Source organism: Candoia aspera, chromosome 6 (assembly GCF_035149785.1).
Source record: "Candoia aspera isolate rCanAsp1 chromosome 6, rCanAsp1.hap2, whole genome shotgun sequence".
Taxonomy (NCBI): Eukaryota; Metazoa; Chordata; class Lepidosauria; order Squamata; family Boidae; genus Candoia; species Candoia aspera.
Genome location: NC_086158.1, coordinates 14,744,321 through 14,772,259, shown reverse-complemented (window position 1 = coordinate 14,772,259; position 27,939 = coordinate 14,744,321). Strand labels below are relative to the sequence as shown.

At 38.2% G+C, this 27,939-nt stretch overlaps 1 protein-coding gene across 1 annotated transcript in view; it reads left to right on the top strand.

The window, feature by feature from the left end:
* Nucleotides 1-27,604, top strand: part of FNDC3B (fibronectin type III domain containing 3B) — a 273,381-nt gene extending 245,777 nt beyond the window's left edge. Inside the window, exons 24-26 of the mRNA XM_063306442.1 lie at nucleotides 5,409-5,575; nucleotides 7,811-7,938; nucleotides 22,034-27,604. Of these exons, the coding sequence (XP_063162512.1) occupies nucleotides 5,409-5,575; nucleotides 7,811-7,938; nucleotides 22,034-22,345 (607 nt within the window). The 3' untranslated portion in view covers nucleotides 22,346-27,604. The remainder of the gene's footprint in view (nucleotides 1-5,408; nucleotides 5,576-7,810; nucleotides 7,939-22,033) is intronic.
* The last annotated feature ends 335 nt before the right edge of the window (nucleotides 27,605-27,939 follow it).

Sequence of the window (27,939 nt, the reverse complement as noted above, 5' to 3'; positions counted from 1 at the left end):
CATCACCATCTTGAGTTTTTGATGCACACATCCCTGGGGACACCCCTGATAAGAACATTTTATTCTGTACAGTATATGTTCATTATTGCTCTGTTTAACATTAAAAAGTTAGGGGGTTGGGGCTAGTTCAGGCTGTTAATGGAAAAGAAACAACATGGGTAATGTCAGTTTTTTTTCCCTGAAGATTACCTCCTCCTTCAGCAGGAAATAGTATTTTCATCCCAGGTTTTGCTTTTAGACTTTAAGAACCTCACTTTTCATTTATAATGGCATATAGTGTTATTTGGATGACATTCACCTTGTTTCCTTCATGAGTAATAAAAGTTTGGCTCATATTATATGAATGAAGCTGGATCTTCCATAGTACTGAGTTTTACAATAGAAGACCATGATGGGTATTATAAGACCCTCATGGTCTTTGAATTAATGTGTTTTAGTTCGCATTTTCCTTACTTTTCTTTTTGTTATTGCCTTCACTGACTGATAGTCTTTTGGAAAGAATTAGGATGAGATTGCGTAATGACTTGGCATTTGCTACTATTATTATTATTTGTATCTCATCTGAGAGCTCAAAGCTGTTTACATAGGGTTTTCTGCTTTTATCCTCCTCAAGAAAACACCATAGTTGTTTGAACTGAGAGTTAGTGACCAGCCCAAAATGTCCCAATAAAATTTGTGCTTGAATGGCAACTTAAACCTGGTTCTGCCTGGTCCAGGTCCAGCACCTTAACTGTTCCACTATGCTGGTTCTGTGAATGGATGTTTTTGTGGGTGCATATGAAAGTAGATATCCATAAGCTATTGTTAGACGAACGTTAACGCTTCAGTGAATAGTGAATGGAAGAGCCAAAGATGAGTTTTGAGAAACATTATATGACTTTCTGAGTGAAAACAATTTAAAAAGGTATTCTGCTAGGTGACATGAAAGCATAAGCAAGAATGAGAGGAGGAAGTACAGAAAAAGTAATTGGGCCATTAAGAATAAATTAAGATCATGACTGTCGATTATCTGCTTAGAAAAAGAACTGTTTATTTTGAATATATAACCCTGTCTGCTCATATGTACGCATGGCAAAGGAGTGAATCCAAATCTGAAAACATGGATTGAGTTCATTTTTTGTGCTGAAATAGAGCATTAGTGAAGGTCATAAGAGCAATGAGGGGTTCTGAATGTGGAACAGACCATTTTTGGAGTAATGTCAAGAAGAGAACTTAGGAAAGAAGTAAAAGAAATGAGAATGTGAATGAAAAGTATGGGAAGGTAGATTAATCTCCCACCGAATGAATGGAAAGTATACATAAGGAAGGAGGATAGGAAAGTTTCCAGGAGGTGAAAAGAACTATCTTCTGAGTGCCATAAAAAGATTGCACAGGTTTCCTAGTGGGAAGAATGAAAAATGATGCCTGGTGGAATTGTAAAATGAAAGGATGAAAAAATGCATGTAAGAGAATGATTGCTGCAAAAGAATGAGTTCAAAAAAAGTGTTATATGCTATAGAGCGAAAAATATAGTTGGAAAGAATGAAGAGAGCAAGACTGTTGAGATAAAAAGAGGCAGAGATATGCAGAGTGGTTTTAATGGAAGTGAAAAGTTGTTTGGAAGTGGGTGAAGAAGGCTCAGCAAGGAGCTTCCAACCAAGTGAGTAGAATTAAAAATAAGAGTGTTGACATTATTTGTCTCTAAGAAATGTCACTCTTCTGGGGAAGGCCATGGCAAACCACCCCGCTCTATAGTCTGCCAAGAAAACATCGCGAAAGCGGCATCCCCACAAAAGGTCAGGCATGACTCAGTGCTTGCACAGGGGACCTTTCACCTTTTCCACAAGAAATGTCTGAAATAAATTTACTTTAATTGTAAATTTTCCTGTGATCTGTTTGATCATCTTAAAATGTTCCTTGGTTTGTTTGTTTGTGTTGTTTTGTTTACTCCATTTACTGAGATTCTCAATAAATACAGTTTCCCTTATCCTTTCTTGCTTGATATTGGAAGTCTGTGTCCAGCTGTCATGCATCCTCCTTGTTGCCAGATACGTTTATCTTCTGTTCCCTGGATCTTTTCCTCTTTGGATTTTGGGAACATGTTTTTTCAAATTTTAACAATGACTCTTATCTCTTCCTGTAGCTTCTCAGGTTCACATCACTTAAATATACTAATCTTTTCCTTACATTAATCTTACAGTCTGTGTCCTCCATAGACCATCCCTGCTTTGAAAATTATTTGGAAGGCTAAATGTCCATACAGTTTTTCAAAAATGCAGAAGTGTTTTTGAAAGAGGGAGGGGAGGTAAAGCACAATCAAGCTTATGTTGCTATAGTCTATCTCAACAAAGTATAGTACTTGTCTTCCTGTGGAGTCTATTTCCTGATCTGGTCTACCTCATAGAGTCGACAGAGGGTGGCCCTACCATGAGTTCCATCTTCCATCAGCATTGCTTTCAGAGTCATGAAATCTACAAAGCCTTCCCACTATATCAAGGGGTTGACATTACCTCCAGATATTAAACCTGGCTTCTAAAATGACTGGCAGTCATAAATATTAACTTGCTGGAACAGACTTGCTGCAACAGATTGCTGAGCCACAGGCTAGCATCATATTTTCAACAGTGAACAAACAGATGCTTTTGAAAGCTCCAAGCAAGTCTTAGGAACGAAGGTCAGAGTTGCACTGTGTACCTGATAGGTTAAATGAATCTTCTTGAAACAGCTAAATGAATGAAAGCAATGAAACAGCTAAAAAAACTGAACGCATACAATTTGAATAGGAGGAGAAGCCAAGAATGCATTTCTGTGTATGGAAATCTTGCTGTGGGAAACATCTTCCACTTATGGAAATTTGTTTTATTCATATTAATGCACTTTATGAGGAAAAATACAATTTCTTGGCCAAGATCTTAAAGCATGACAAAGATTAGAAAATCTAACTATCACAATACCGGAAGCATTTGTGCACGTATATATAATTTCTAATCTTTTTCTTTTTAAAGTGTCCCAAAATAGAGATACAACCATTTAAAACAACTAAAATAAAAACAGTGTCACAGTAAAAACCAGGTAAAATATCCACTCCTTAAAAAACATCAACACACCTTAAATCCCAAAATACAGCGCAGAGACCTTGTCATCTGGAACATCAGTAGCAAATCCAGATGCCCATTTTTCTAGTTCCTAGAATTCAGCACAAAATAATATTGTGACTTCCTTCTTTTTGGTGCACATGGTTGATAAAATGAACTCTCCTTGACTTACTAACACTTGTGGGATAGGATGATATCTTAGCTGCTTGGTGATGTTTACTAATTTATATCCCAGAGGAGAAGACTTCCCATTTTAACATCAAGCATAAGAGTGTAACAGCACCCATATTTTAAAGAAATATTTTGGTAAGGTAAAAGCAAAACAATAAAGATAGCGACCCAGAGTCGTGTGCAAGACTGGTGGCAGAGAAATTTAATAAATAAATAATAACTTTAAAAGATGAAAACTTTCTTCTAGTGATTTGACTTTTAAATGAGAACCCCGTTACTGCTTGCAACAGGCAATTATAAATCAGCGTGACTTCTTCCCAACCCAGCCCCAGTGACAGTAGGTTGAAGTCTGCTCCAACTGGGCTCCAGATAATTTCTCAAATCCTGGGAGAACTCAGCTCCAGCACCAGTTCCAGCTAGTTTCAACCCTCCACAATCATTATTCTCTACATAACACCTCCACCCTACACAGTCTGGGTTCTCACTATAAGGCTTCCCAACAAAGACAACTCTCAATATTCTCTTTTTCCGCTCCACCATCCCATCACCCCCACACATCTATTCTAAAAGCATAACTTTCTGAATTCCATAACATCTCCATCCATAATCATTACCACTTCACCCTTTCATTGACTTTTGCTGCAGTTAATGATAACTTTCAGTACCCCACATAACACTACTTGGTGCCAGATTTTTTTAAAAAGATAGTAATTCCAGATTTATTCTGAGAATCATTAGTATTCATTGACTGCATGGCATTATGCTCCTGCTGCTGCTAATTAGAAGTGCAGAAATTCAATTCACCAACTGCCCATGCAGCAGAGACATCTGATTGCCAAGTCCAAACACTGGCATTCAGGAAATAGTGGAAAATGATCTGGTTGGGAGATGGAAAAATCATTCCATTTCAATGCATTTTGAACTTTATATACATCTGGGTTAATGGCTGTGTATGTCTCACATTAAAGGGTGCACGGGACCAAATCCATCTATTTATTTTCTGACTATCCACAACCAAAAGCTAAAATTCTGCATAAAATGCAAACCAGTTAAACCTAATACAAAAATAGTAATAAAAACAACATCTAATAATACCAAAATAAAACCAACAGGAATAGAAACTACAGTGCATGAAATCAACTGCTACAGAATAAGAGTACAATAAATTAAGCATGGCTCTAACCATTCTTAAAATGGGGTGAATAAAACTGTCTTCATCTGTCACCTAAATGACCACAGGAGAAAGTTCTGTGGGAAAGACATTATTGGGGGCTCCAATGGAAAAGTCTGCCAATAATATTTTACATCTCAGTACAAGGTTTTTTACATTTTATCTCAGCATAACACATCGCATGTCCCTTGGTGGCACTGATATACTAAATTCGCAATATAATATCTAAAACTGAGAGACACTTAACTTTATATGACAACATTACAGGACCAAAAGTATGGCTTCTGAAGATACACTGCATATGTAGAAGCTCTCCATTCTACATTTTGAATCTTAAGCTGCATTAGATATACTTATAAATCATTAGTAATACTGTTGTTTCAATTTGGCAATCTCTATTAACCACAGATGATCAATAACCAATCCATTCATTTCAACCCAGGATCAATTCAGTTCACATATGCCTTTCCTTTTGGTCTGTTCCTACCTAGAAATATAAGGGGATCTCAACAGATGCTTCTCATCTAGGGATGTTGAGGGTCCCCAGCCTTTTGAGATACGGGGAAGAAGCAAGGCTTTTCAGTATGTGTGTTGTACATATGGAATAGCCTCCTTCTGGGAAGTCAGATAATCTCCTCCTAGTGGTTTTTAGAAAGTTAATCAAAACAGAAATTTCCAAAGCACTGTTTCCAAAGTCTGTGATGCTGCTGGGTAGGGAAGCCAAGAAGGGTAGTATTTTGTTAAGATTTAGGGGAAATTTTTAATGTAGATTGTATGACAGTCTGTTTGGGGTTAGCAGCATACAACTACTGTGATAAATCCATCTACAGTGCTCACACCTGAGGTTCTAGATTGAGATTTCTACATCATTAAATTGATATCAGATTAAATTACATAGCCTCTTTGTTGGTGATGCACAGACAACCCATCAACCTAATGAAAGACATTGTAAAAGTACATTAATAACTCATTTGTGCTTCTCTCCTTTTTAGGTTCATTTCAGTCTATAGGGGACCAAGTCATACTTACAAGGTACAACGGCTGATGGAACACACCTGCTATACTTTTAGAATACAAGCTGTAAATGGTGCTGGGGAAGGACCTTTCTCAGAAGTGTTTACCTTCAGTACAACAAAATCTATCCCCCCTGTCATTAAAGGTAAATAAGACACATCTCCTGATTTTGGCTGGGGTGGGGGGAAGAATTAGTTAACGGACATAAATCTCCTCTCTAATCACTTTTCCTCCTGTAATAATGAATACAAAATTGGTCACAAGCATAGATCTGTATCTTCTCCATAGTTCACTGTGAGAATTCTTTTCGAAAAGAAGGAGAAATGGGGCTAATTGATCTAGTATTCTAGAGATACTTGATTGAAATTAGGTATACCTTTTATGTACAACAGCTTTCCTCAACCCCCTTGTATATAATTCTTTCTTTCTTTCTTTTAACTAATCCTCAAAAAGAGGGCACAAAATGTACCTCCTCTGTTTGACCTTCAGTTCAGTTGGTTTGTTTTGTGCTATTTTTATGAATCCCATCCCAAAACTGAATTTGGATTTTTTTTGCTCCATTTGCCATTGAATGATGTCTTGAGCTCCAGAAGGTGGCCAAATAGCTTATTTTAATTAAATAATTGATTTAACATGGCTGACACTGGCATGTTGGTAAGAGGAATACAAGTAGTCCTCGTTTAGTAGCTGCCTTGTACAGTGACCATTCAGAGTTACAATGGTGATAAAAAAGTAACTTTGTGACTGGTCCTCGCATTTACAATCTTTCCTTTACTTCAGGAAAGCTGAAGTAAGATCATAAGCACATCTGCAGTTTTACTTAGCAATGGCTTTGCTTAACAACTGAGTTGCCAGTCCCAGTTGTGGTCACTAAACAAGGACTGTCTGTAACACATTTTGGCAATTGTTGTTGAATAATAATAGCCATTAGACAGATGTGCAAGGTTTTTTTTCCCCCTAGGAAAAGAAAATTTGGGACAATTTGAAATCTCCTACAATTAAATTAACATTGATTGTGGGAACTGATGCTTGATTGTGCAACAGTTATAGTTGACTATTGCTGAAAGCTTTATATATTTTTGGTAGATCAGATTCCTTTAGCTGATAAGTGACATATGATGGATTTTGACTGATGGAAGATGACTTCCCCAAGGATGATACTTAGTTTCACTTAAGGCAGAAACACTCTCCAATAGATATGCTTCAGAAGGCTGATCATTGGTTGTCTCTTGTATAAAAACAGAGCTTTTTGCCACCTGGGGGAGCAATAAATCCATCAGAATATTATATGTTCAACCAACTCTTATCTGGTTTATACAGTAAGGAAAACTAAATTCTTCTATAATCAACATAATGTTTTTTCTTCTTTGCGGTTGGATTCTTTGTCATTTGTCTACTTGTTCCTTTATCGTTCTTCACTTTTCTAATGAGAATAGCAATAGACTAAGGTGGTTGATAGATAAATTATGTTTCAAAATTGCAATAAATTGAATAATACATTACCTTGTCTTCTGTGTGCTTCAAACCCTTGCTTCTATTTCCATAACTCCTTACCGTTCCAATCACATGCAAATTTCTTTCAGGTCCACATGTGTGCCTTTTCCCCTTCTTTTATTTGATTTATTTAGTTATGTTTTGCTTTTGCCTTTATCTTTTTTGGGGAAACTTCATCATTTCCTAGAAAATGCTCATATTTAATCAACATCCCACTCATTGCATCTGTTCTCTTGGATCATATGTGTGATGTGATAAATATGAATGGTGGGGGGGAGGAGACACACAGACACAGATACACACACATTATTCTTCTTTGCATAAATAGGTGCACAACTGGAGAAATGGATGCTGGGATATGTGGTTCTCAGGCCCAGAAATTAGGAAGGTAGCAGTGCTAGATGAGGGAGAATTCCCTTCAAAGAAACAAGGGTGTAGTAGATTGAAAATTATCCTTCCTAGCTATCTGCCACTAGACACATGGCATCACTGGCAAGAAAGACCTGTAGGCATCTTTGATTGGGGCACCAGCTACACTGCTGAAATAAAATATATTTTAAAAAACAACTGTAAAAAATACATTTCTGGTGTCTCTGGATTTCTTTCCTTCATTTTCTTCCACAAATATTCATGTACTCCAGGAATACAGGTTGAAAAGATGAATGATTTTCACTATACACATTTTACTTTAAATATTGCTTCTGAGATAATGAAAGCATTGCATATCTTCCATTGAGTCTTCATGTTTGGAAAGACTGATTCCCATCACTGTAATTCTAGACTTTTAAAATGAATTAAAATCAGTATTTGAATGAAGAAAAATGAGAAGTGTGTCTTCCTTCTGCATGTGCCAATTAATATGTGGTGATGTTTTGTTTTTTTATAGCACCTCGAGTGAGACAGTTAGAAGGAAATACGTGTGAAATTGCTTGGGAAACAGCACCCCCAATGAAGGGAGACCCCATGAACTACATTCTGCAGGTCCTAGTTGGAAGAGAGTCTGAGTACAAACAGGTAGGAAGGAGTAAGAGTTTAACCCAAAATAGATACAACAACACTGAATTGTCTTACAACATGTATATAGATGATGGAGGCAGAAAGTGGATTTATTTTGGTTTAATTTCCAACAGCCAACAGTAGTAAATGCAAGTCCACAAAGGCACAGAATGGTATTTAGGGTTGGTTATAAACCCTTTGGTGCTCAGATCCTGATTACTTGCTCCTGGGAGAATCTGCCCATTCTACACATTTGAGTCAGCAAGGTATGCTGAATGTTCCAACCCCCAGTGAAGCTAAAAGAGGGGGCAGGAAATGCAGTGTGCCTGTTCTGTTTCTTCTGCAGACTTGTGGAATAGCCTCCCCACCACCACCACGAAGGTGAGGACGCCACCTTCCCTGTGACATTCAGGGGAGAACTTAAAAGGATCCTCTTTCACTGGGCTTTTGGAACTTACTCATTTAATCAGTCAATTTATATGGCCATCCATCGCACAGCGGCTAATAGCAGATTGAAAATGATACAAAGGACTGTATCAGCAAAGCATAAAAAAGCTATGTGGGTTGCCCAAGAACCAGCCCAATAAACACTCAATAGGACAATAACATCTCAGGAGCCAGCTAACCTCCTGACCCCAATGTTCTGAAGGTCTTCAGTGCTTTGAGGAAGGCTGGCAGGGCCAGTCTTAACTGATTAGGTGCCATCAATCTACATATTCACTGGTAACACCATATCCAGTCAGATGGTGTAAATGTTCATACGCACAGGGATATGTCGACAGGTAGATCCTATCCAGCTACTCCTTCTAGAACTGTTGTCATTCTACAGCATCTCTAATAGATTGTCCATTTCTTAAAAGCACAGTAGTGGGGTATCCCCTTCTCTCCCACAACAATTGCTTCTGATTCTATAGTCATTGCTTGTGACATGCGTCCCATTTACACTACAGGTAGTCCTCATTTAGCCACTACAACTGGGACCAGCAACTCAGTCATTAAGTGAAGCAGTCACTAAGTGTGAAACCATGACTGTGCTTATGATCTTACTTCAGCTTCCCTTTGCTTTACAGACCTGGAAAGGTCATAAATGCGAGAACTGGTTGCAAACTTACTTTTTTCATCGCCATTGTAACTGCAAATGGTCACTAAATGAGGCAGTCACTAAACAAGGACTACCTGTAGTTTCTTCTTAACTTTATCTGATTGCATGACTTTTGGCCAGCTAAGTTCTCAGGATCTTTTTTAACCCACAGCTGCAGTTTGCTTTGGGAACAAAGGAATTCTGAACATGACAAGTGCTGTAGTTTTTCATGGATGTGTTTCACAGAAATGAGAATGTATGTTGGAATATGCATTACACATTTTCCTAATATTATGTGTTCCTAAGGTAGACTAGAAGTGCAAAAAACAGAGGATTGGGGAAATGATGAATAGAATAAACAGAAAATGAAATAAAGGGGGAAATGCAAAAAGTGATGAGAAAAATGTAGTAAATGAAATGATGAGAGAGAAAAAACAAGGTAGCCTGATTTCTTAGCCTGAGTGCCTAAGAAATAGATTCATGTTTGTTACGGTTATGTGAAAAGCAGCTGCAGTCCTCTTCTACCAACTTGGGGATTGGTAGTTGTAAGATTAGCCAATATGCACATATCTTTGCTGGGTTTTGTTGAACCGTTTTGGTATCCTGCAGAACATTTTGCTTCTCCAGTGGAGAAAACTGTATTCACTCACACAGAGAAATATATAAAAAAGTTGTCTCTGCCATTATATTAGTATTTCATAACAAAGAACCCAGATGATGAAAATTGTACACTTGTGGGAGAAAATTGCCATTTCTGATTCTAAGTCATTTTGAGATCTCAGCCCACTGGATCATCTTCAAGCTGATTCTATTCTATTATCACCATGGAAATGATGCCAATATCTTCTCAGAAGCACAGCGTGATCTCCTGGCGGCCCCAGATTCACATCAATATTATGCAAATTTTTAAAAGTTGAAAATAAAACAAAGCAGGCTGAGTTTGTCCAGCCATAGTTATGCGTGCAACTCTCTCTGCTGATTAAAACATGCATCCCCATTCTGCTAAGCAAATTTCTGAAAAATGAATGAATGAATGAATGAATGAATGAATGAATTTATTTATTTATGCATGCATGCATGCATGCATGCATGCATGCTGTGCATCTTGATGAGAACTTAGTAGATGCTTGCTTTGGATGCATCCAACTTTGGGAGATAGTGATATGCTCCTGTCTGATGCTTGAAAGGAATTATATTCAGCCTCTGGTTCTAGAAAAGTGATAGTGTATAAGGTTATGAAATGACAGAAGCTCTTTAGAACCTAGCTACATGCAGAATCTTTAGTAATACTTGATACCGTTAAAATAAGTTTTAGTCTGTCTTCAGTGCCAAGGTCATTTCTCTTCTATGCAATGAAGTGGTGCCTGCGATAGACCGTAGCAGTAGAACAGAATTTCCCTATTTTTAAACCATTCAAAAGAAAATCAAAGCAGATGTTACTGTTGCTATTTAAAGTAATACCCATTTTCTGACCTCCAAATCTACATTGTGCTTCTCTTTACCACTCACGCTGCCCAAAAGTCTGAAACTATATCACTTATGAAGTGCCAAGAATGAATTTTGCACTGTGCACACTCTTGCCAAAATTGCTCAAAGTTGAGTAACAAGAAGTAATGGGAGAAAGAACGGAAAGGAAATCTCGGCCCATTTCAGTTATCAAGTGGTACTTACATACTTTGGTGCCTGTAATAACAGCAGGACTGCAGAAACCATCAAGTGAATGTTGCCTGGCTGGAATACCATTTAGTGTTATTAAACAGCAAATGGATTTACATCAAACTGAGACATACAGACACTAACAGATTTAATGTTTGTGCTTTTTATTGCAATTGGTATCCTTTTTACTGCTATTAATGCTGTTACTACTAACATTGTTTTTCTAAACTTGGGCAATATTACATAGGACCCGGCCCGTCTGTCCAGCGTTTTGATTCTCACAGTGGCCATCCGGGTGCCTCTGGAGTGCTCATAAGCAAAAAGTGAAAGCAGACTGCTTTTGTGCTGTGGTTCCCCTGCAGAATGTATCAGAGGCATGCTGCTCTCAACTCCAAGTTAACATTGAGCCTTCAAGTCTAAGAGCTCTCGATAGACCTGTTCTTCAGCCCCCTTTTATACCTATCCAAGCTAGCTGCCATTATATCAGATATTAGCTGTTTGAAGTACTTTTTCTACTCTAAACCTCCTTCCAGCCAGTTTCTTTCCATTCTAGCTCCCAAAAACTTCCCCCATCCACTTTCTCCATGCCATGTGTGATTTTATATACCCCAGTCATGTCAACCCTCAGTTATCTCAAGAGTTACAAATGTTTTCTGAGCTCAAGAGTCACAAATGTTGTACCTTTTTCTCATAAAACAGGTGTTTCAAGTCCCCTGATCCTTTTGGCTGCCCTCTCCTGCACTTTTTCTAGCTTTGTTTTGCCCTTTACTGAATGTGGTGACCAGGACTTTACAGAGTTTTCCATAGGGTATTAACAACATTGGTAATTTTATTTTCAGCCCAGTTCTTGACAATCCCTAGCATGGCATTCCCAATTGCTACACACTGAACAACAACTTCACTGGGCTATTTGCTACAGTCCCAATGTGATATACTTGTTTGTCAATGGTTGACCACCCAGTTTGAAGAGATCCTTCTGAAGCTTTTGGCTGTAACTTTTGGTTTTCACCCTCCTGAATAGTTCAGTATTATCCTCATCTAAAGAATGTAAACAGTCTTAATAATTTCTGATATCAGAGGTTCTGAAAAAGAAAAGCAAATTTGGTGGGTTATCTGAAAGAGAAAGTGGAGGAAACATAAAAAGAACTTAAAGAAAAAGAGAGGGCAAACAACTACACTGAAGATTAAAATAGCACAGTAAACAGAGAATAATCATCCAGCATTTGTCAAAGTTGCTATTAGTTGATATTTCTAAGCTGGATTTCATGCACAATAGTGTGGAAGTCACCCCCCTCAGACACAACAGAACAAACATCTGTGTATACACAGTAGTTTAGCATTGCTAGGTCTTAATTAAGAAGACTCATCCTGTTCAATCAGATCATAAGAGCAACTGATGTGCCTTCGTTAAGAAAATATGACACAAAATGATAGTACCCTTTCATAATAGGGCTTATATTGTATTTTCACCAAAGAGATGCAATGACAAGAGAGAGCATTTCAGCAACATGCAGCTGAATAACTAACAACATTACATGATGTTCTTTTTTTATAATTACATGGAAAAAAATTCAGTTCACTGCCTTCTTTACAACCGATGTCCTCTGCGTAATTGACTGAACGGGCTATGGCTTACAAACAAAGGAAAACTGTGGCTGTACCTCCGCTGTTGGACTGTTGCGTCCATTTTTGTGCATTTGTCATGAACTTACACCCTTGTTTTCAAGGAAGGACAAGAGGCTTGAGTTTGTGCTAGCACAGAACGGTGAGAAATAAAAACAATCAACAAATAGCTTGTTCCCAATGAACTGGCTGAAATATGGGGTGCAACCATTGTGTGTAGTGGTAACTAAGACCAGTTTACAAGAAACATGAAGACATTTACAGGTTTTTCAGTGCTGTGAAAGTTGCATCAAAAAATCCTCCAAGACAGTCACAGTCACAGTCACAGTCACTGATCTTTCCATAAGGCTAACTGGCAGTGTGTTATAGGAGTGTTCACAGGTCAGGTTAAGCCCTAGCAGAAGCACTGGCAAAACATGCAAAGTTTGTTCAGTGCTAATTTTGCTTAAGTTTTTTTGTGGGTTATCACGTTTTGTGGGTTAGCACTAGCCCATTAGTTAGTTTAATGTTCATGATGTCAGCCTTGCAAGGTAGACTGGACAGGAAACACTGCTAGATGAGCTAATTCTACTTTATTGTAATGTTCCATTACAGAATTTTGCAAGTCTGAAAGTACATTTCTTCCCCTTCCCCTTCATAGCTCAAGAAACTAGGGAGGGTCCCTTCTGAGCCGCTTGCCCTGCCCACATTCCTGCTGCGGGCTAAGTTGTCTTTTATCTGACCATTCCCTTGGCTGCGTCTCTTTGCCCTGTCTTCCAAGGGCATTCCCAGATACCATTACAAGTGATAAGGTCTCCAAAAATAGGTTAATTCACAAGCTAAGTTAAATATATTGCATTGTTATGGTACGCATGGAGGAAGGAAGCAGATTTTGTTTTGTTTGTGGCTTAGTGGCTTGTTAGTCAGGTTATTTGGGTAGTTTATTATTTTTGTGTATTGTGCAGATGCAGAAGATGGGTTTATTTACTGGTCAGGTTATATATATTGTGTAAATCCAGAAACTGGGTGGGTTCTGTAGCTCCAGCTACTGCATCCCAAGTCCCCCAAACAATGAGGCAGCTTCTCTTGATAAGCTTATTGCACAGTGGAACAAAGCAGCTGCTTTTGCTATAATGATGGTGTGCTTCTCTTCAAGGAGCTCAGAGCAGCATGCATGATTCAATCCCCTCTCCAACTCTTGTTGTTCTTCTCATAGAAATCTTGCAAAGTAGGTCAGGCTGCAAGAGAGTGATTGACCCAAGGTCACATAATGAACATCATAGCTGACTGTGGACCTAAGTGTAGCTCTCTGAACTGTTAGTGCAACCAAAAGTCATAAGCCTCACCACCCCTGTTTTGCTCTGTAGATTGGTGCTGCGGAAATAGAATTTCACAAATCCCCTGGACAAATAGTGTGGATGCAGAGTCTTCAGTGTGTAGATCCTACAGTGTCTTGACCCAGTGCCTGGAGACTGTTTGGGTCTGGATGGGGCAGAAAAGACTTGGGCTAAATCTTGACAAGACCAATGGATTCTTTGGTCTTGGATGGGCTCACATTTCCTCATTCAAGACTGGTGCGCAATCTGAGGGTCTTTCTGGATTTACAAATCCTGCTCAAGTTCATCTGCTGTGCAAGTTACATCCTTTCCCAGATCAGGAGGCCCTTCAGACAGTCACTCATGCCTTTCTCACCTCTTGCTGGATTACTGCAATTACTGAAATAGAAGACCACTTGGAAACTACAGCTGGACCAGAATGCAGCGGCACAGGCAATTATAGGTGGATCATGTTATGCTCATGTGTCATCCCTGCTTCGTGAGCTATACTGGTTGCCAGTTGGCTTCTGGGTACAACTCAAGATGCTGGTTATCACCTATAAAGCCCTGCATGGCATAGGGCCTGATTATTTGAGGGACCATCCATCTCCAAAACTTTCTGCCCACCTAATGAGATCAAGCAGAGTGGGTGTATTCAATCAAACTATGTCATCTATTGGGACCTAGGCAGAATACCTTCTCCGTCATGGTGCCCACCCTCTGGAGCATCCTCCCGGAGATCCATATGGCTCCCACACCCTACAGCTGTTCCAGAGGTCATTAAAATGTGGCTCTGCTCCCCGGCCTGGGGTTAGGGTGGATGTTTATCCTTTGTTAACATTTGCTAGTTTGAAGTACATTTGGTTGTTTCACTCTTCTGGACGCGCACGTTTTGCTTTTGCTTTTTTTTGTTTGTTTGTTTGGCTTTCTTTTTCTTCATGTGTGTTGTAAGCCGCCCAGAATCTTTTGGGAGTTGGCTGGTCTCTAAATTGAATGAACAAACAAACAAGCATAAACCTTTCTTGTGGTTGAGGATGAATATCGAACTGTCTGCTCTTACTGACTGAATAGGATCGCACACATGCAGGAGCATGCATATGCATTTGAGGCTGTGGATCAGGATGGCTGAACTGCCTATAAAGTCTGTTTCCTGAACAAGAGAAACAGAAAAAAACAAAAATCGGCATTCTGATCGATCTTCTGCCCCCCCCCCCCACCAATTTCTTCCAAAATCAGAGACAGAGCCACTTTTCACTCTAATGCCTTGTCTGGCTTAATAAACTTTGTCACCTTGATCACCTTGATTGACCAGATTGTCCCCAGACAGAGTCCTGCTGGTCACAGCTCGCTTTCCATTTGTCTCGATTCCTGGCTTTTCTTCTCCAGGTTTGGCCAAAGTCCAAATAAACTTTATAGAGAAGTTTAACTGTTGCTTTAGAAAACTGAAAGTAGCAAAAAGTGATAAGTAAATGTCTATCATCCTAAACCCTGACTGGGATAATTACATTTCCTTCTCGAGCACCTTTTTGTTATATAAATACTTACTTCTTCGTTATGAGTGTGATTTGTGTCTTGATATTGAGTGTAGGCTCCATATGTATCCTTTTGCCAGACCTAATAGCTGATATTGATCCCAACTCTAAATCAGAGGTCTCTATACTTGCTTAACAATTTGAAAAAAACAGCAGAAACTAAAGCAATTCACTTGAGAATGATGGGACCCTCTAGGTTCTAGTCCAACTCCCTGCTCAGAGCAAACTATCCCCAGCAGGTAACCATTCAGAGCCCATTTGAAAATCTCCAGCATGACTAGCTGTTTCCATCAGGAAAGTTCTCCTTATATTCATCCTGAGTCTCCTTGCTTTTAAATTTAACTCATTGGTCTTGATCCTGCCCTCAGTTCAACAGACAACATGTCTGTCCCCTCTTGCGTGTGACTGCCTGCCTGTTAGGTAATTGTAGGCTGCTGTCATATCTTCCATTGATCTTCTCTTTTTTTGCAAGTTAAACATGCCCAACAATTTGAATGATTCCTCATAGAGTTTGGTTTCCAGAGCCCTTCTCATTCTAGGGGCTCTCCTTCGTACCTTCTCCAGTTTCTCCATATCCTGTTTAAACCAAGGGCTCAGAACCAGTCACAGTTCTCCAAGTGTGGTCTGATGTCTAACCATTGCAGAAGACAATCAAAGTATTACTTTCTGTGTTTCTATTAATGTAGTCCAGGGTTTAATTGGCATTTAGCTACTGCATCAGACTGCTTGCTCATGATCAACTGTTGGTCCATTAGGACCTCTAGATCCTTCTCAGTTCATATGAGAAAACAAGTATCTAAGCTACCCTTTTTTTTTCATAATACCATAATTGTGCCACTGAAGGTTTGTTTGTTTGTTTGTTTATTTATTTATTTATTTATTTATTTATTAATTATCACTGCCCATCTCCCCCCACCCCCCGCAAAAGGAGGGACTCTGGGCAGTTAAGATTGCTAAAAAGCCTATGTTTTTATTTATTTGTTTGTTTGTTTATTTATCAAATTTCTCTGCCGCCCATCTTGTACACAATGAAAATAGATGTATATATTATACATATATATCAGCTTAATACGTACTACAACTTTCCCCATTCAGATTACTGCTGTAAATCTTGAGAAGGAGCACAAAAGAATCTCTCTTCTGTTCGGAGGATTCACTCATGATCATTGAAAAGCCAAATGTATGGATTGCTGTCCTGAGTCATCTCTAGCACAAGTCTCTCTAAACATTTATAAAATACATACTAGAGAATTAGCGTTGATGAAAGCCAAGGAACTGCTCAATCATAAAGCACATTGGTTTGTGGTCATAAGTCGAGTCACCACGTGACCGGACCCAATTTTTACGACCATTTTACGGCAGTCATTAAGTGAATCACTGCGATTCTTAAATGAATCCAGCTTCCCCAATGGGCATTTTTTGCCAGAAAATGGCAAAAAACATTGCAAAATGCAATCGTGTGACTGTGGGATGCTGCAGCTGGTCGTAAATGCGAGCCAATTGCCAAGTGCCTGAAATGCAATCATGTGACCACAGGGGAGTGGTACGAAGCTTGAAAGTGCTTTACAGGCTATAAAACACTCATTCCAAGGCTGTCATAACTTCGGACCATCGTTAAACGAACAGTCATAAATTGAGGACTGCCTGTAATAATAGTTCCATTACTCTTCCCAGAGTAATGTTCCCAGTAATGGAACTATAATCCCTAACAAGTTGGCCAATACTCCATTGGCCAACTTGTTAGGGATTATTGAAGTTACAAGGTAACATCTCTGGAAGCCACCAGGTAGGAAAGGTCACCTTAAAATCTTGTATGAGTTGATAATTGATTTATTTTACAAGAGAAGAGGCTAAGAGATTGTGTCTTGCTAAGACATAGAGGAGATGCTTGCTGGGTATGTATTATTTTAATGTACATAATGATTTTATTTTTAAAAATATTAGCATAGTTCATATTAAACGTATGATACAATAAAATATACAAATATACAAATGATGAACTACCAGTTCATAAGAAATTACAGGAAAAGAAGCAAGAAAATTAACAGGGGAAATCCATGAAATATCAGAGCAACAGATGGGCCTTTAAGTTACAGCAAAAATATTCCATCACCATGTAGTAGTTAATTCTGTATGGTGGGTGCCGAACCAGAGAATGCCCTCCTTGTACTGCAGCTAAAGAAATATCAGTGTCTGTGCATAGCTAGTGCCTGCCTTTTTGGTCATAGTGCCTGTCTCTAGAACATCTGGCCGCCTGAAATTAGGCTAGCCCCTGTCCTACTGACCTTCTGGTGAACACTTAAGACCTGGCAGTTTTGCCTAGGCATGGGGGTCAGGTACTTAGTGAGGCCCAGTTGGTTATTTTTATTTTGAGGTTTTATTTTAGGCCATTGTCTCTTCTTAATCATATTTTTGTTTATTTCTATTGTTTCTGAATGTCATACCTTGTTCACTGCTCAGAATCATTTTGGTGAGTGGGGCAACTATGTAAATCAAAACAAATGAATATGCCAAATGAAGATCCATAAAATTTGTTGATGTCAGGCCTAGCCCAAGAACAACAAAGAGTCAGTCCATTCAAACTCCAGTTCTTTATTTGCTCATACCATATAGACAGAATCTTGCCAGACTAAAGTTACTCTACCTAAACTAAGGGCAAATAACTTGGGAGAGGTTTAGTCATTGTCCTGAGCTAATATAAACATGTGAATCTATTTCGAGAACAAAACTAGAGTACAGGCTTGAAAAGACATTCCTCAGGGATTCTTCACTGCTGGAAAAAGAACATTAGTTTGCTGGCAGATTTGTGTAGCCAGAAACAGATTTTGGCATTATTATATCTACAGATGCACAACAGGATTGCTTTGTTAGTATGATAATTGTTCGATGATCATGCTTTCAGCTGTTGGAAAGGGCCTGTGTAATAGGGAGGTGAGCTTTCAAATGTAATCAAGCATACTAAATTTTTAAAAATTGAGACCTTGTAACATGCATTAGAGGTGACTTTTCCTGGGCTTAGTGGCTGTTTATTTATTTCATTAGCTGGAAAGGCTAGTAGATAGTTGTTCATGAGAGTGATTCACACAGGTTATGCCTGCACCTGCCATGTCTACAGTTCTGACATAGCAAGAGTTGCGGTCTTGGGGAAAACTATGATATGAGATATTCCATCAAGCAGCTTCAGAATTGGGCTGGTCCATGGGGTAAGGCAGTGTTTCTCAAAGTGTGGTCTGAGGACCCTCTCAGGGGTCTGCAAAATTAAAATTATTTGCCAGCTTGTGTTGAAAATTAATACAACTTTAAGATCCCATCGAACAGTCATGAGAAGTGGTAGGGGCAGTGAATGTGTCAGTTTTTATTTTTAATACAGTAAATACCTATAAATATAACCCATACAAACAAAAGGTATTGTGGGGTCCCCCATAGTTTTTTAAAGTGGAAAGGGGTCCCAAGAGAAGAAAGCTTAAGAAACACTGGTGTAAGGAATCTAAAGTGTGGCTGTGCATTGGCACACTTGCAAAGCAGTTGATTCGTGGCTCAGTGCAAGTCACAAGGACTAGTTGACCATCAGCACGTGGAGAATGTAAAAGATTGGAGCTCTCATAGAAACAGACTGAGGTAGGATTGTTGCTAATCTCTGAGGAACCTTATCTAAAAAAGATCTTAAGAAACAACCCTGATCCGTAAGCAAATCTGTTAACTATTTGCAGTCCCTTCTGCAAATTGATCTAACGAACTCTTGCATGAATAACATAGATAACATTCTCCAAAATGACATAAGTAAAATATCCAGGGATTTATCTGCTGAACTTGTGCTTATCTGGAAATATTTGTTTGGAACCTGGCTGTCTGAGGTGGAATTTAGTTTCCTTACAATCTCGACATCTTTAAAACTGAGCAGTATAGATGCACTGTAGTTAAACAAACACTGGTTACTAAGCAGCCAACTCTACATACACAAACCTTTCAATAGAAGCCAAGGTAATTTTGAGCAATACTTTTGTTTAATGAGTGGGAATTTTGATAGCTGAGATTCGGTGTGTCTTAATTCTCTGGCAAATTGGTTTGTCCTTTTCCCCTGAATCATTTTGCCAGGGTCAGTGTCAAAAATCCTTCCAAAAAATCACGACAGACTAAAATAATGCCATTGGGGGCCGCAGGGCATACAGAGTTAGCCACGGTTTGTCCATATCCTTTGGGGCTTCATGGGCAAATGGGTTCACTATTAAGATCAAAATGTTTGAAAGACATTTGCTGCTAAAAAGACATTTTGTTGTTTGCAATGATTGTCACTAATGCCGTTTTGGCTTTGTCTGCTATCCAACTCTGAATACCCCATGCCATGCCTTACGCAAATTTAGTTTTTCTCCCACTTAGTGACTCATAACTTCCCTGTTTTATTAGTCTGAACTGGTGAAATCTCAGCAACAATTAATAGGATGAGGATAAAAATGGCACTATAGGTAAATGCATCCACGTGAAATTTTCTCATTATCTTCTTAACTGGCGTGTGTACATAGGAAGCTACCTCTTCTCAGTAATTTTTGGATAAAGGGAGCATTTAATCCATTACAGTAATAAATGATGTTCAAATTTGAGGCATATAATGTGTGTGTTTAGTGTATGCTTCTACCTTTGTAATTATGGCAATTAAGTATGGACTACACATGCAAATTTCTAATTATATGACTGCATAAAGATTATCTTATTTGGACCATAAACTCTGTTGTAATAGGAACTCAGGAGAAAAGATCTAAGATTTTTTCTATAGAGTCCCTATTTGTCATCTTGTGTTGTGCAACTTATGGCTAGCAATTATTGCATCACAGCAGACTAATCGAAAAAGGTATTTTGTTCCCCTCTCTGCCAAACTTTGATCACCATTATTGAAGGACAATCATCTTTCCATCTGGCAGAAAATAATTGAGTCAGCTTTTGAAGTGTTATTCTTTCTTCAGTACATTTCCACTATCACCACTCTTACGTGAAAAATACAACTTAAAAGGTCACTCCAGGTTGATAGTCTTGGTTAAGATAAAGTATTGGGTGGTGAACTATATTAATAGAAGTTGAGCTAACATATCTGGGCTGCCAAAATCCAGAAGACCACTAGATAGCAGCTAAGAGTTAGATTTTTCTGTATCTTTCTCCTGTCATCTAATGGTCATCCAGATTTTGTAGCTGAGTTATGGTAGCCTTAATAGAGCCAGGTTGGGCTATTAACAGAATTTTGGGTCTTAATTTTTCTTTGCATTTTGCACGTGTATTACTTAAATAAAGCATTTGTTTCATAGCTGAGGTGTACAAATAATGGTATTTATGATTATGTGTAGTTTTCCATTAATTTTACATTAACTGGGCATATTCAGGCAGTTCATAAATGTGGAGAAGTGGTGCAGAAACATATGTCATATTGTCACCTCACAAATATCCCTCACTACTTAAGGAGAAAAAAAAATAGATGACAGTTTTGGATGTAATTTTGAGAGGTGACCCAAGCAACATTTTGGAATGGAGTTGTGCTGGGGTTAGAATGTAGATATTTCAATGGCTGCTATGGTAGGGTCAAGCAATATTTAGTAATTTTGCTTTAACAATTATATTGAAACACTGTCATACCTTCGTTGTTATCTTTTTACTTCAGAGTGAGGGAGTTAAAGGTTTTTCAAATGTATAAAGATGGCAGAAACTATTTCATTTCATTTCATAACACTCAGTTCCATCGTAGGTGTTTGTGCGTGGAAAAAAATGCATATTAAAGAATGAGAATAAAATATATTGTATAATGTGTGTATAGAGAACAAGACAGTTGTAGTGAATATAGTCAGAACAAGGAACAATTAAGATTAAAAGAGGCAAAGAAAGTGAAGAGTGGTTTTGATGGAGACAACAGTCATTTTGTCTTGAAGCTAAACAAGAGTCCTCCAGCAGAGAAGTTAAAAGTAGAAGTAATGAAAAGATTTAGGATGCAGCTGAAGTGAACGAACGCTGGAGAGATGATCTGTGTGAAATTGATAAAGACTTAAATGGAAATGATCGTGGTATGTTGAAGAGTGGAATTGAAATTCTATAAAATTTCGTGTCAAAAAGAAAAAGAATGAAAAGGAAAAAATAAATGTTGAAAAATTGCAAGGCTGCAGGCGTAGATGGTATAACTGGAGAAATGTTAAAATATGTACTGTACGTATTTTCCTTATAGAGAGGTTGTGGGATTTGTTTAATGTGTGTGAAGGCTGCCAACTACAACTACAACTTCTTCTGCAGCAGGAGGCTCTTCTGACGGTCATTCATGAGGTAGTTGCCTCTTGTTTGGAATATTACAACATTCTACATGGGGCTGCCCTTGAAGAACATTTGGAAGCTGTAACAGATCCAGAATGCAGCATCTCAAGTAGTCATATTGATTACCGTTCATCACTACTTCAAGAACTGCACTGGTTGCCACTTGACTTCTGGGTGCAATTCAAGTTGTTGGTTGTCATCTTTAAAGCCTTACATCACTAAGTACCACTCCCAATTGCCTATGCCTTTCCAATAAGTTCAGATAGTGTAGGCTGCTCTGTATTCCTTCTCTCAGGGAATGTCATCAGCAAGGATCATGGAAGTGAGTCTTCTCAGTAGCTGCCTCCCATGTCCCTGGAAATCTAAATAGCTCCTACCCTGTTGGTTTTTAGGAAGGTCATGCAACTTGGAAATAAATCACCTCTCAGGACTAGGAGTACTCTGTCCAGTTATCAAATTCATTTTCCTGAAAAGCCAACTTTTCTCTCCAGATGTTCTCTCTCCAGAAGCTCAGAAAACCTTGAGGTAGTACATGATGCAATTTTAAGCAAGGGTCCAGTTTGATGAATTTGATTTGAAGTTCCACTAACAATTTTTTACGCATCTTGACTAACTTTTCTTTCCTCCCCTCTTGTTACTTGAAGGTGTACAAGGGAGACGAGACGACGTTCCAAATCTCAGGCCTTCAGGTTAACACAGATTATAGGTTTCGCGTGTGTGTTTGCCGCCGATGCTTGGATACCTCACAAGAACTTAATGGACCTTTCAGCCCTTCTGTTGCCTTTATTCTCCAGCGGAGTGAGCTCACACTTACAGGGGAAATGGGAAGAACCGATGACCCCAAGGCTAAATGTATGATGCCTTCTGATGAACAGTTTGCAGCCCTCTTAGTCCTCGGCTTTGCAAGTGTCTCCATCCTATTTGCTTTTATACTACAGTATTTGTTTATGAAGTAGAGAGTTCAACACAAGCATTTGAGGTATCATTTTAATTAATGCTTCATACTATAATCTACATGTTTTATTCAGATAGTCCTCTTTATTTTTTCAGTGCATTTTTTCTGGTTTATCGTTTTTTTAAGGGGTGTCAAGGGGAATGGCAGTCCTATTTAGACAATAAAAATCGACATTCAGGTGCACCCTTTGGACATTCAAGGTTAGGAAATAGTCAGATATATCCAAGCCAGAGACTGAAACAAATATTTCGCATTTGGATGTTCTTTCCCCTTCTCCTATGATTTTATTCACTTACTAGTTGTTGTTTTTTCCCCAGAACATAGAAATATAACCGGTTTGCCTTCACATTCTTGCCTTAGTGCTAAACTTGTTGCAGTCTTTAAGTTGCAAGTTTATTACATTAGAGTAACTGCTTTAAACTCTTCTGAATTTGCAAGACTTAACCATAATTATGTAATAGCATTGCAGCTAAGCATTCCGCAATGCATCTGTTGCACAAATTGTTAATTATAAATATCACATATGATATTCACTACAATTCTTTTCTCCTCTCCCCCCATCCCACCAATTTTGCTTTTTTTTTTTTTTTTTACTTTTTTCCCATGGGGGGAAAAATTAATCTCAATTATGTAATCAACTATATTTTTAGCACATTTCAGTCCCAATAATTTATCTTGCAACCTAAAGTCTTCTTTGAATTATAAATTTTTTATTCAAGCTGTTTGCGTACTATAAATTCCTGTATAACAAATCTGATAACCAGAAAGCTTTATCAATGAAAAAGCATTACCGTTTCTACCATTTCCTTTATTTTATAGCAGTAATTTTAAGAGGGCATTGTGCAATAGTTATTCCCATGTCCAGCTGTTTTTATTTTGTTAAAGAAAAGCTGCTTTTAACTAGTTTGTTTGCCTTTGTATATAAACTTACTCTTAATCCAATCACTAGATTTGTTATATTCATCTTGATCTTATGTGTTTATAACTGGCGAAAGCTTGCTACCTTTGCTATTTAAATTACATTATTACCTTTTGTCATAAGCAATCTCTTGATCAGCCGTGTAAGAAAAAGGTCCATCTGCATTTCAGTCTTGGAAAAACTGGGGTAAATTCATACAGACACCTCAGATGCTAAATACTGTAGAGCTGATGAAAATGGTGCCGTTTCTTCCATCTCCTCCTCTTCCTTTCTTCTCTATGGCATCTCCTATGACAAAATATGTCATGTAATATCCATTCATTTCCCCCTTCGGTTTCATTGGCTGCTGCTTGCAGAAATGACGGTGGGGAGGGACGCTGCACTGTACTAACAATGCACTATGTGTATTGTAATAGTAAAGCAAAGGGGAACATAGCAATGTTGTGATGCAAAGCATCAACCTCAAGCATTATTTGCATTTCCAACAGCGTCTCTGAGCTCTCCAGAGTTCCACTGAATGGCTGGTGGCTACATTCCAGTGCTGGGTTTACCTTCTGGCAAATGGGTGTATTATGATTGGCCACTACAGTTTGAGAAAGCCCTTACTACATGCTCAAAATGTCAGGTATGCTCACTGGCCCTCAAATTTTGGAGATTCCTGTAGTGGGCATGGCCAAGGGGGAGAAGACAAGGAGGAGATGTGGGGAGCTGGTTTCAGCAGCAGTTGCAACCTTGACACCCAGTTCTAGTTTCAACTAGTGTTCAGATCACGGTGTGTGTTTGTGTGGTCCATTGCAAACCCAGTGTCATTACTCTTTGGGACATTGTGTGTGCTTTTACATCAATTGCCAAGGCATGTTCATCTGGTCCATCAAAATCCTTGGTAATTCTTATTTTTTAAAAAAAGACTTTGAATAATAGGATTATTTTTATGATGTCTAAGTGCCTCAGGGATATTGAGCAGGAGGTGCAAAATAAATTTCATATGGAAATGCACAGAGCTGCAATCCATCAGGAATCTCCCCCAGACTGTGCTTTTACAACTCAAGAAGCATTGCTACGGGGCTCCATTCACTTCCATCAAACAGAAGTGCACAATATGTCCCCCTCCCCGAAAATGTTTTGAATGTTTCCACCACCACCACCCCGAGATTTTCAAAGGTTGTTGCCAAATCATATGTTTTTAAAGTACCAGAGCGGGGAGGGTCTGAAGAGTAGTCATATCAGCTATATTTAATTTTTAAGTAAATTGAAATGAAATGTGCACCCTTTCCTTAAAACCTGTGCAGAAAAAAAAATGTGACCGAGCAGTTCCTGATCTTGCTCTGCATTAATTGGAGGAGTTCCTGTGAATTGTGTCCCAGACTTTGTGTACCTTGGCATTCAAACAAACAAAAAGTTCCATATATTTTTGTTCTTCTTTGGGTTTTGCTCACATTGTACTTTTTTTGTCTTCTGTTTTGCTATGATACAGTGTCCTGTACTATATATATGTATATGTATATATATATATATATATATATAGTATATATTCATTCCCATAACCAAAGTAATGGGGAAACCAACATTATTTTTGTTTTAGGATTATTTATACTATATACTGCATTCAATACTTTAAAATGCCAATTAAAGTGCAATCTCATTATTTATTGTAAAAATAAAAAGTGTACTTATGTACTAAATCCTTCCCCTTCCCCTTCCCTCTCCCCCCCCCAGTAGCATATTATTTTTCTATTTTGTTTTATGTAAGAGTAATTTAGGGAAAATATTTTCATTCCCAGCACCATTCCTAGTATTAACCTTCTTACAGTATATTGTATGTTTTAAAATGGGAGTGTTTATGAATTGCCAAAAAGAAGAAGAAAAAGAAAAGAAGAAAGAATGTACACAATATTGCCCGCACACAAATGAACCACCATGCGGGGGCCACATCCATTCCATCTGTGGCGCATAGAAATGGTCATCTGCAAAGTTTACATGTAGCCAAAAAAAATCATAAGCATCTTTTGAAATAATAGTTTGAGACTGATTAATTATTCTGCGTGCCTCTCTTGATGTAGCAAACTAGTACAAAGGTTCTCTATTTTGTTCTTTCCTAATGTTAGTGTATACATTGCCTAGCAAACAAATGTTATGGAGCTATTTTCTTTTTTAAATCTCTTCCCACTGGCCCCAGTTTGGCCAGAATCATGTCTTGGCAAATGTGGCATAGTTGATGTTGTTTAATTCAACTTTATTCCTTTTATATAATACTTGGTTGACTTCAAATATAAAATTTCAAAAAAAATGGTGGGAAAATAAAAAAACGTAGATAGCATTAGCTGTGCTTCAATCTCATTTAAATCATTGTGAACAATTACCTACGAGTCATTGGAAACATGTTGGTTGTAATGGCTCTGAAATCCTTTCCATTTTTCTGGATCGGGCAATCCATTTGAAAAGTCACATCTTTGTAAAGAAGCTGTTTTCACTCTCACCATGCCCTGTGATTATCAGTCCATAGAAATCCCTACCTTCCATTTTTGGCTTGAGCAGAAAATTACTGCATATGCTCTCAAAACTTGCAGGCAAAATCCGTCATCCTCAGACTGGTTGTTAAAGCATGACACCTTTAGTTGGGTCTAACTTTTCCCATTGATCTCAGTGGGACTAATCCAATGCAAAGGGGCAGCAGATGAGAAGAACACAAACTCTGTCTGCAGAAAATGGCCCTCTGGCTTCAAGATCAATCTTTCTCTCTCCCTTATTTTTAGCCTCCATTAAGGGACAGAATTAATTACACCAACTCATGGATTAGTATAATTTCCTGTTTTGAGCCAAATTGTAGCTCTGTTGGCCTTTTGTACGGTGGTGAAGACATTGGGAGGGTGGGGCATTACTTTGGAGCACCACCATGGATGCATATGTCTAACAAACAGTTTGTGTTTTTATTGAGCCTCAGTGTGGTTTTAGTTGATTTTTGTTTTAATGTAATCTCTTGTTTTTCTTTGTTCACTGCCCAGCGTTTCTTGGATAGATAGGCAGCCATATAATTTGGATGGATAAATAAATAAATGTGAGGGTGATCTGGCTGCAACATCTCACCCCATTGATCACCAGAGTTGATTTAACTGATCTGGCTGGCTAGGCGGGTGTCCCCTTCCTTCCTCTTCACTCCGTGCTTGTTCTTCCTGAAGCTGCGTGCTTGGTGGAACAAGACAACCATCCCAGATAAGATCTTCAGCCAATAAATAAATAAGGAAGGAAGGATAGGAATTGGGAGATCTTCAGCCACAGCACAGATTGCCCTCATTCTGGCCTCATTGTTGGTAGAGCACCAACACTGGGAGGGATCATTTTAATTCTTAATAGACATCACTCTCTCCAGCAATAAGAAAGTTCACCAATCTCTAGTGCTCCCATGAACAGTCAAGAGGAGAACACACGATTGCTTCTTTAATCCAGAGCCAACCCTTTGTGTGTTTAGACAAAGTCATTTTGTGCAAGACTGGAGAAAAGTCATCTGAAGAAAAATCAGTAACCCTTGATTATCAAGAAAATAAAATGTGTTTCATGTTTTTATTGTAGTTTCAGCATCTCCCCCATCCATACATACATACCATACACACACCCATGCATTTTAACTGCAATGTTAGATTGAATATGATATCATTGGTTACTTTGTACCCACTTCCATAAAGGTTAACTTCCAACGCAGCCATTCTGTAAAAGAGATAATTCCACCCATTCCTGTTTCAGCTTCCATAATCATCAGCTTATGGAAAGAAAGAAATTGCTTTCTATTCCCTTGTACGTCTTTTCCGGCCCAATCAGTATCGGCTGTGTAAAACCAACTTCCCTTGTCCCCAGTTTTGTGTAAAGAAATTGTAAAAAAAAAAAAAAAAAAAAATACAATATGGGGAAAGTATTTTAAGAAGTTATTTAAAAAGAAACATTTTTATATTATCTGCCTTTGTCCTTTATGAACTTGAAATGTTGTAGTTTTCTAATCATGTTTTGTCAGCAACAGTAGATCAGTACTCACTGTTAATCATGGAAAAGTGCCCTAAAATTGAATGTTTCTGAACATTTTTCTTGCACAATTCTTTAAATTGAAAAATAAAATTAAAAATGGTTTTTCTTTTTATTTTTTTTACCTCACTTATAGGACATACATTCCAAGCTTTTCAACTTTAAATAATCATAAGTTTTCTTGTAAATTTTAACTATTTCATATGCATTGTATTAAAACTGCCATATCAATTTTAATGTATAGATTTTTGCAAATATTACGCTATGTACGTAAACCGTATCTGTAGTGTATATGTAATATATTTATGCCCAATAAATGTTTTAATTCTTTCTTGATGGCAAGGTTCTTTCTTGCATGTGAAGATTCCTCCATGGAAACCTTCGCACCTATAGAGATCAACTGGAGGATGTGTAGGGATTGCAAATCTCAAAATTCCTAGCTAGCAGGGTGCCATATTAGGGAAGGCTATAAGCAATTATTCTCTCCAAGTAATTGTTATGACCAAACCTTCTCCCAGTTTTATTGTAGGTATATGGCTTTTAGCTTCCCTTGCAGGTCTAAGTTTCTTTTGGCCTTTAGTCTTTTTGACTTCCTTTCCACAGATGTGAGGCAGATGCAGGAGTATTCCCCTTCACAAAGCCTGTACAGTCCATTTTCTTAATCT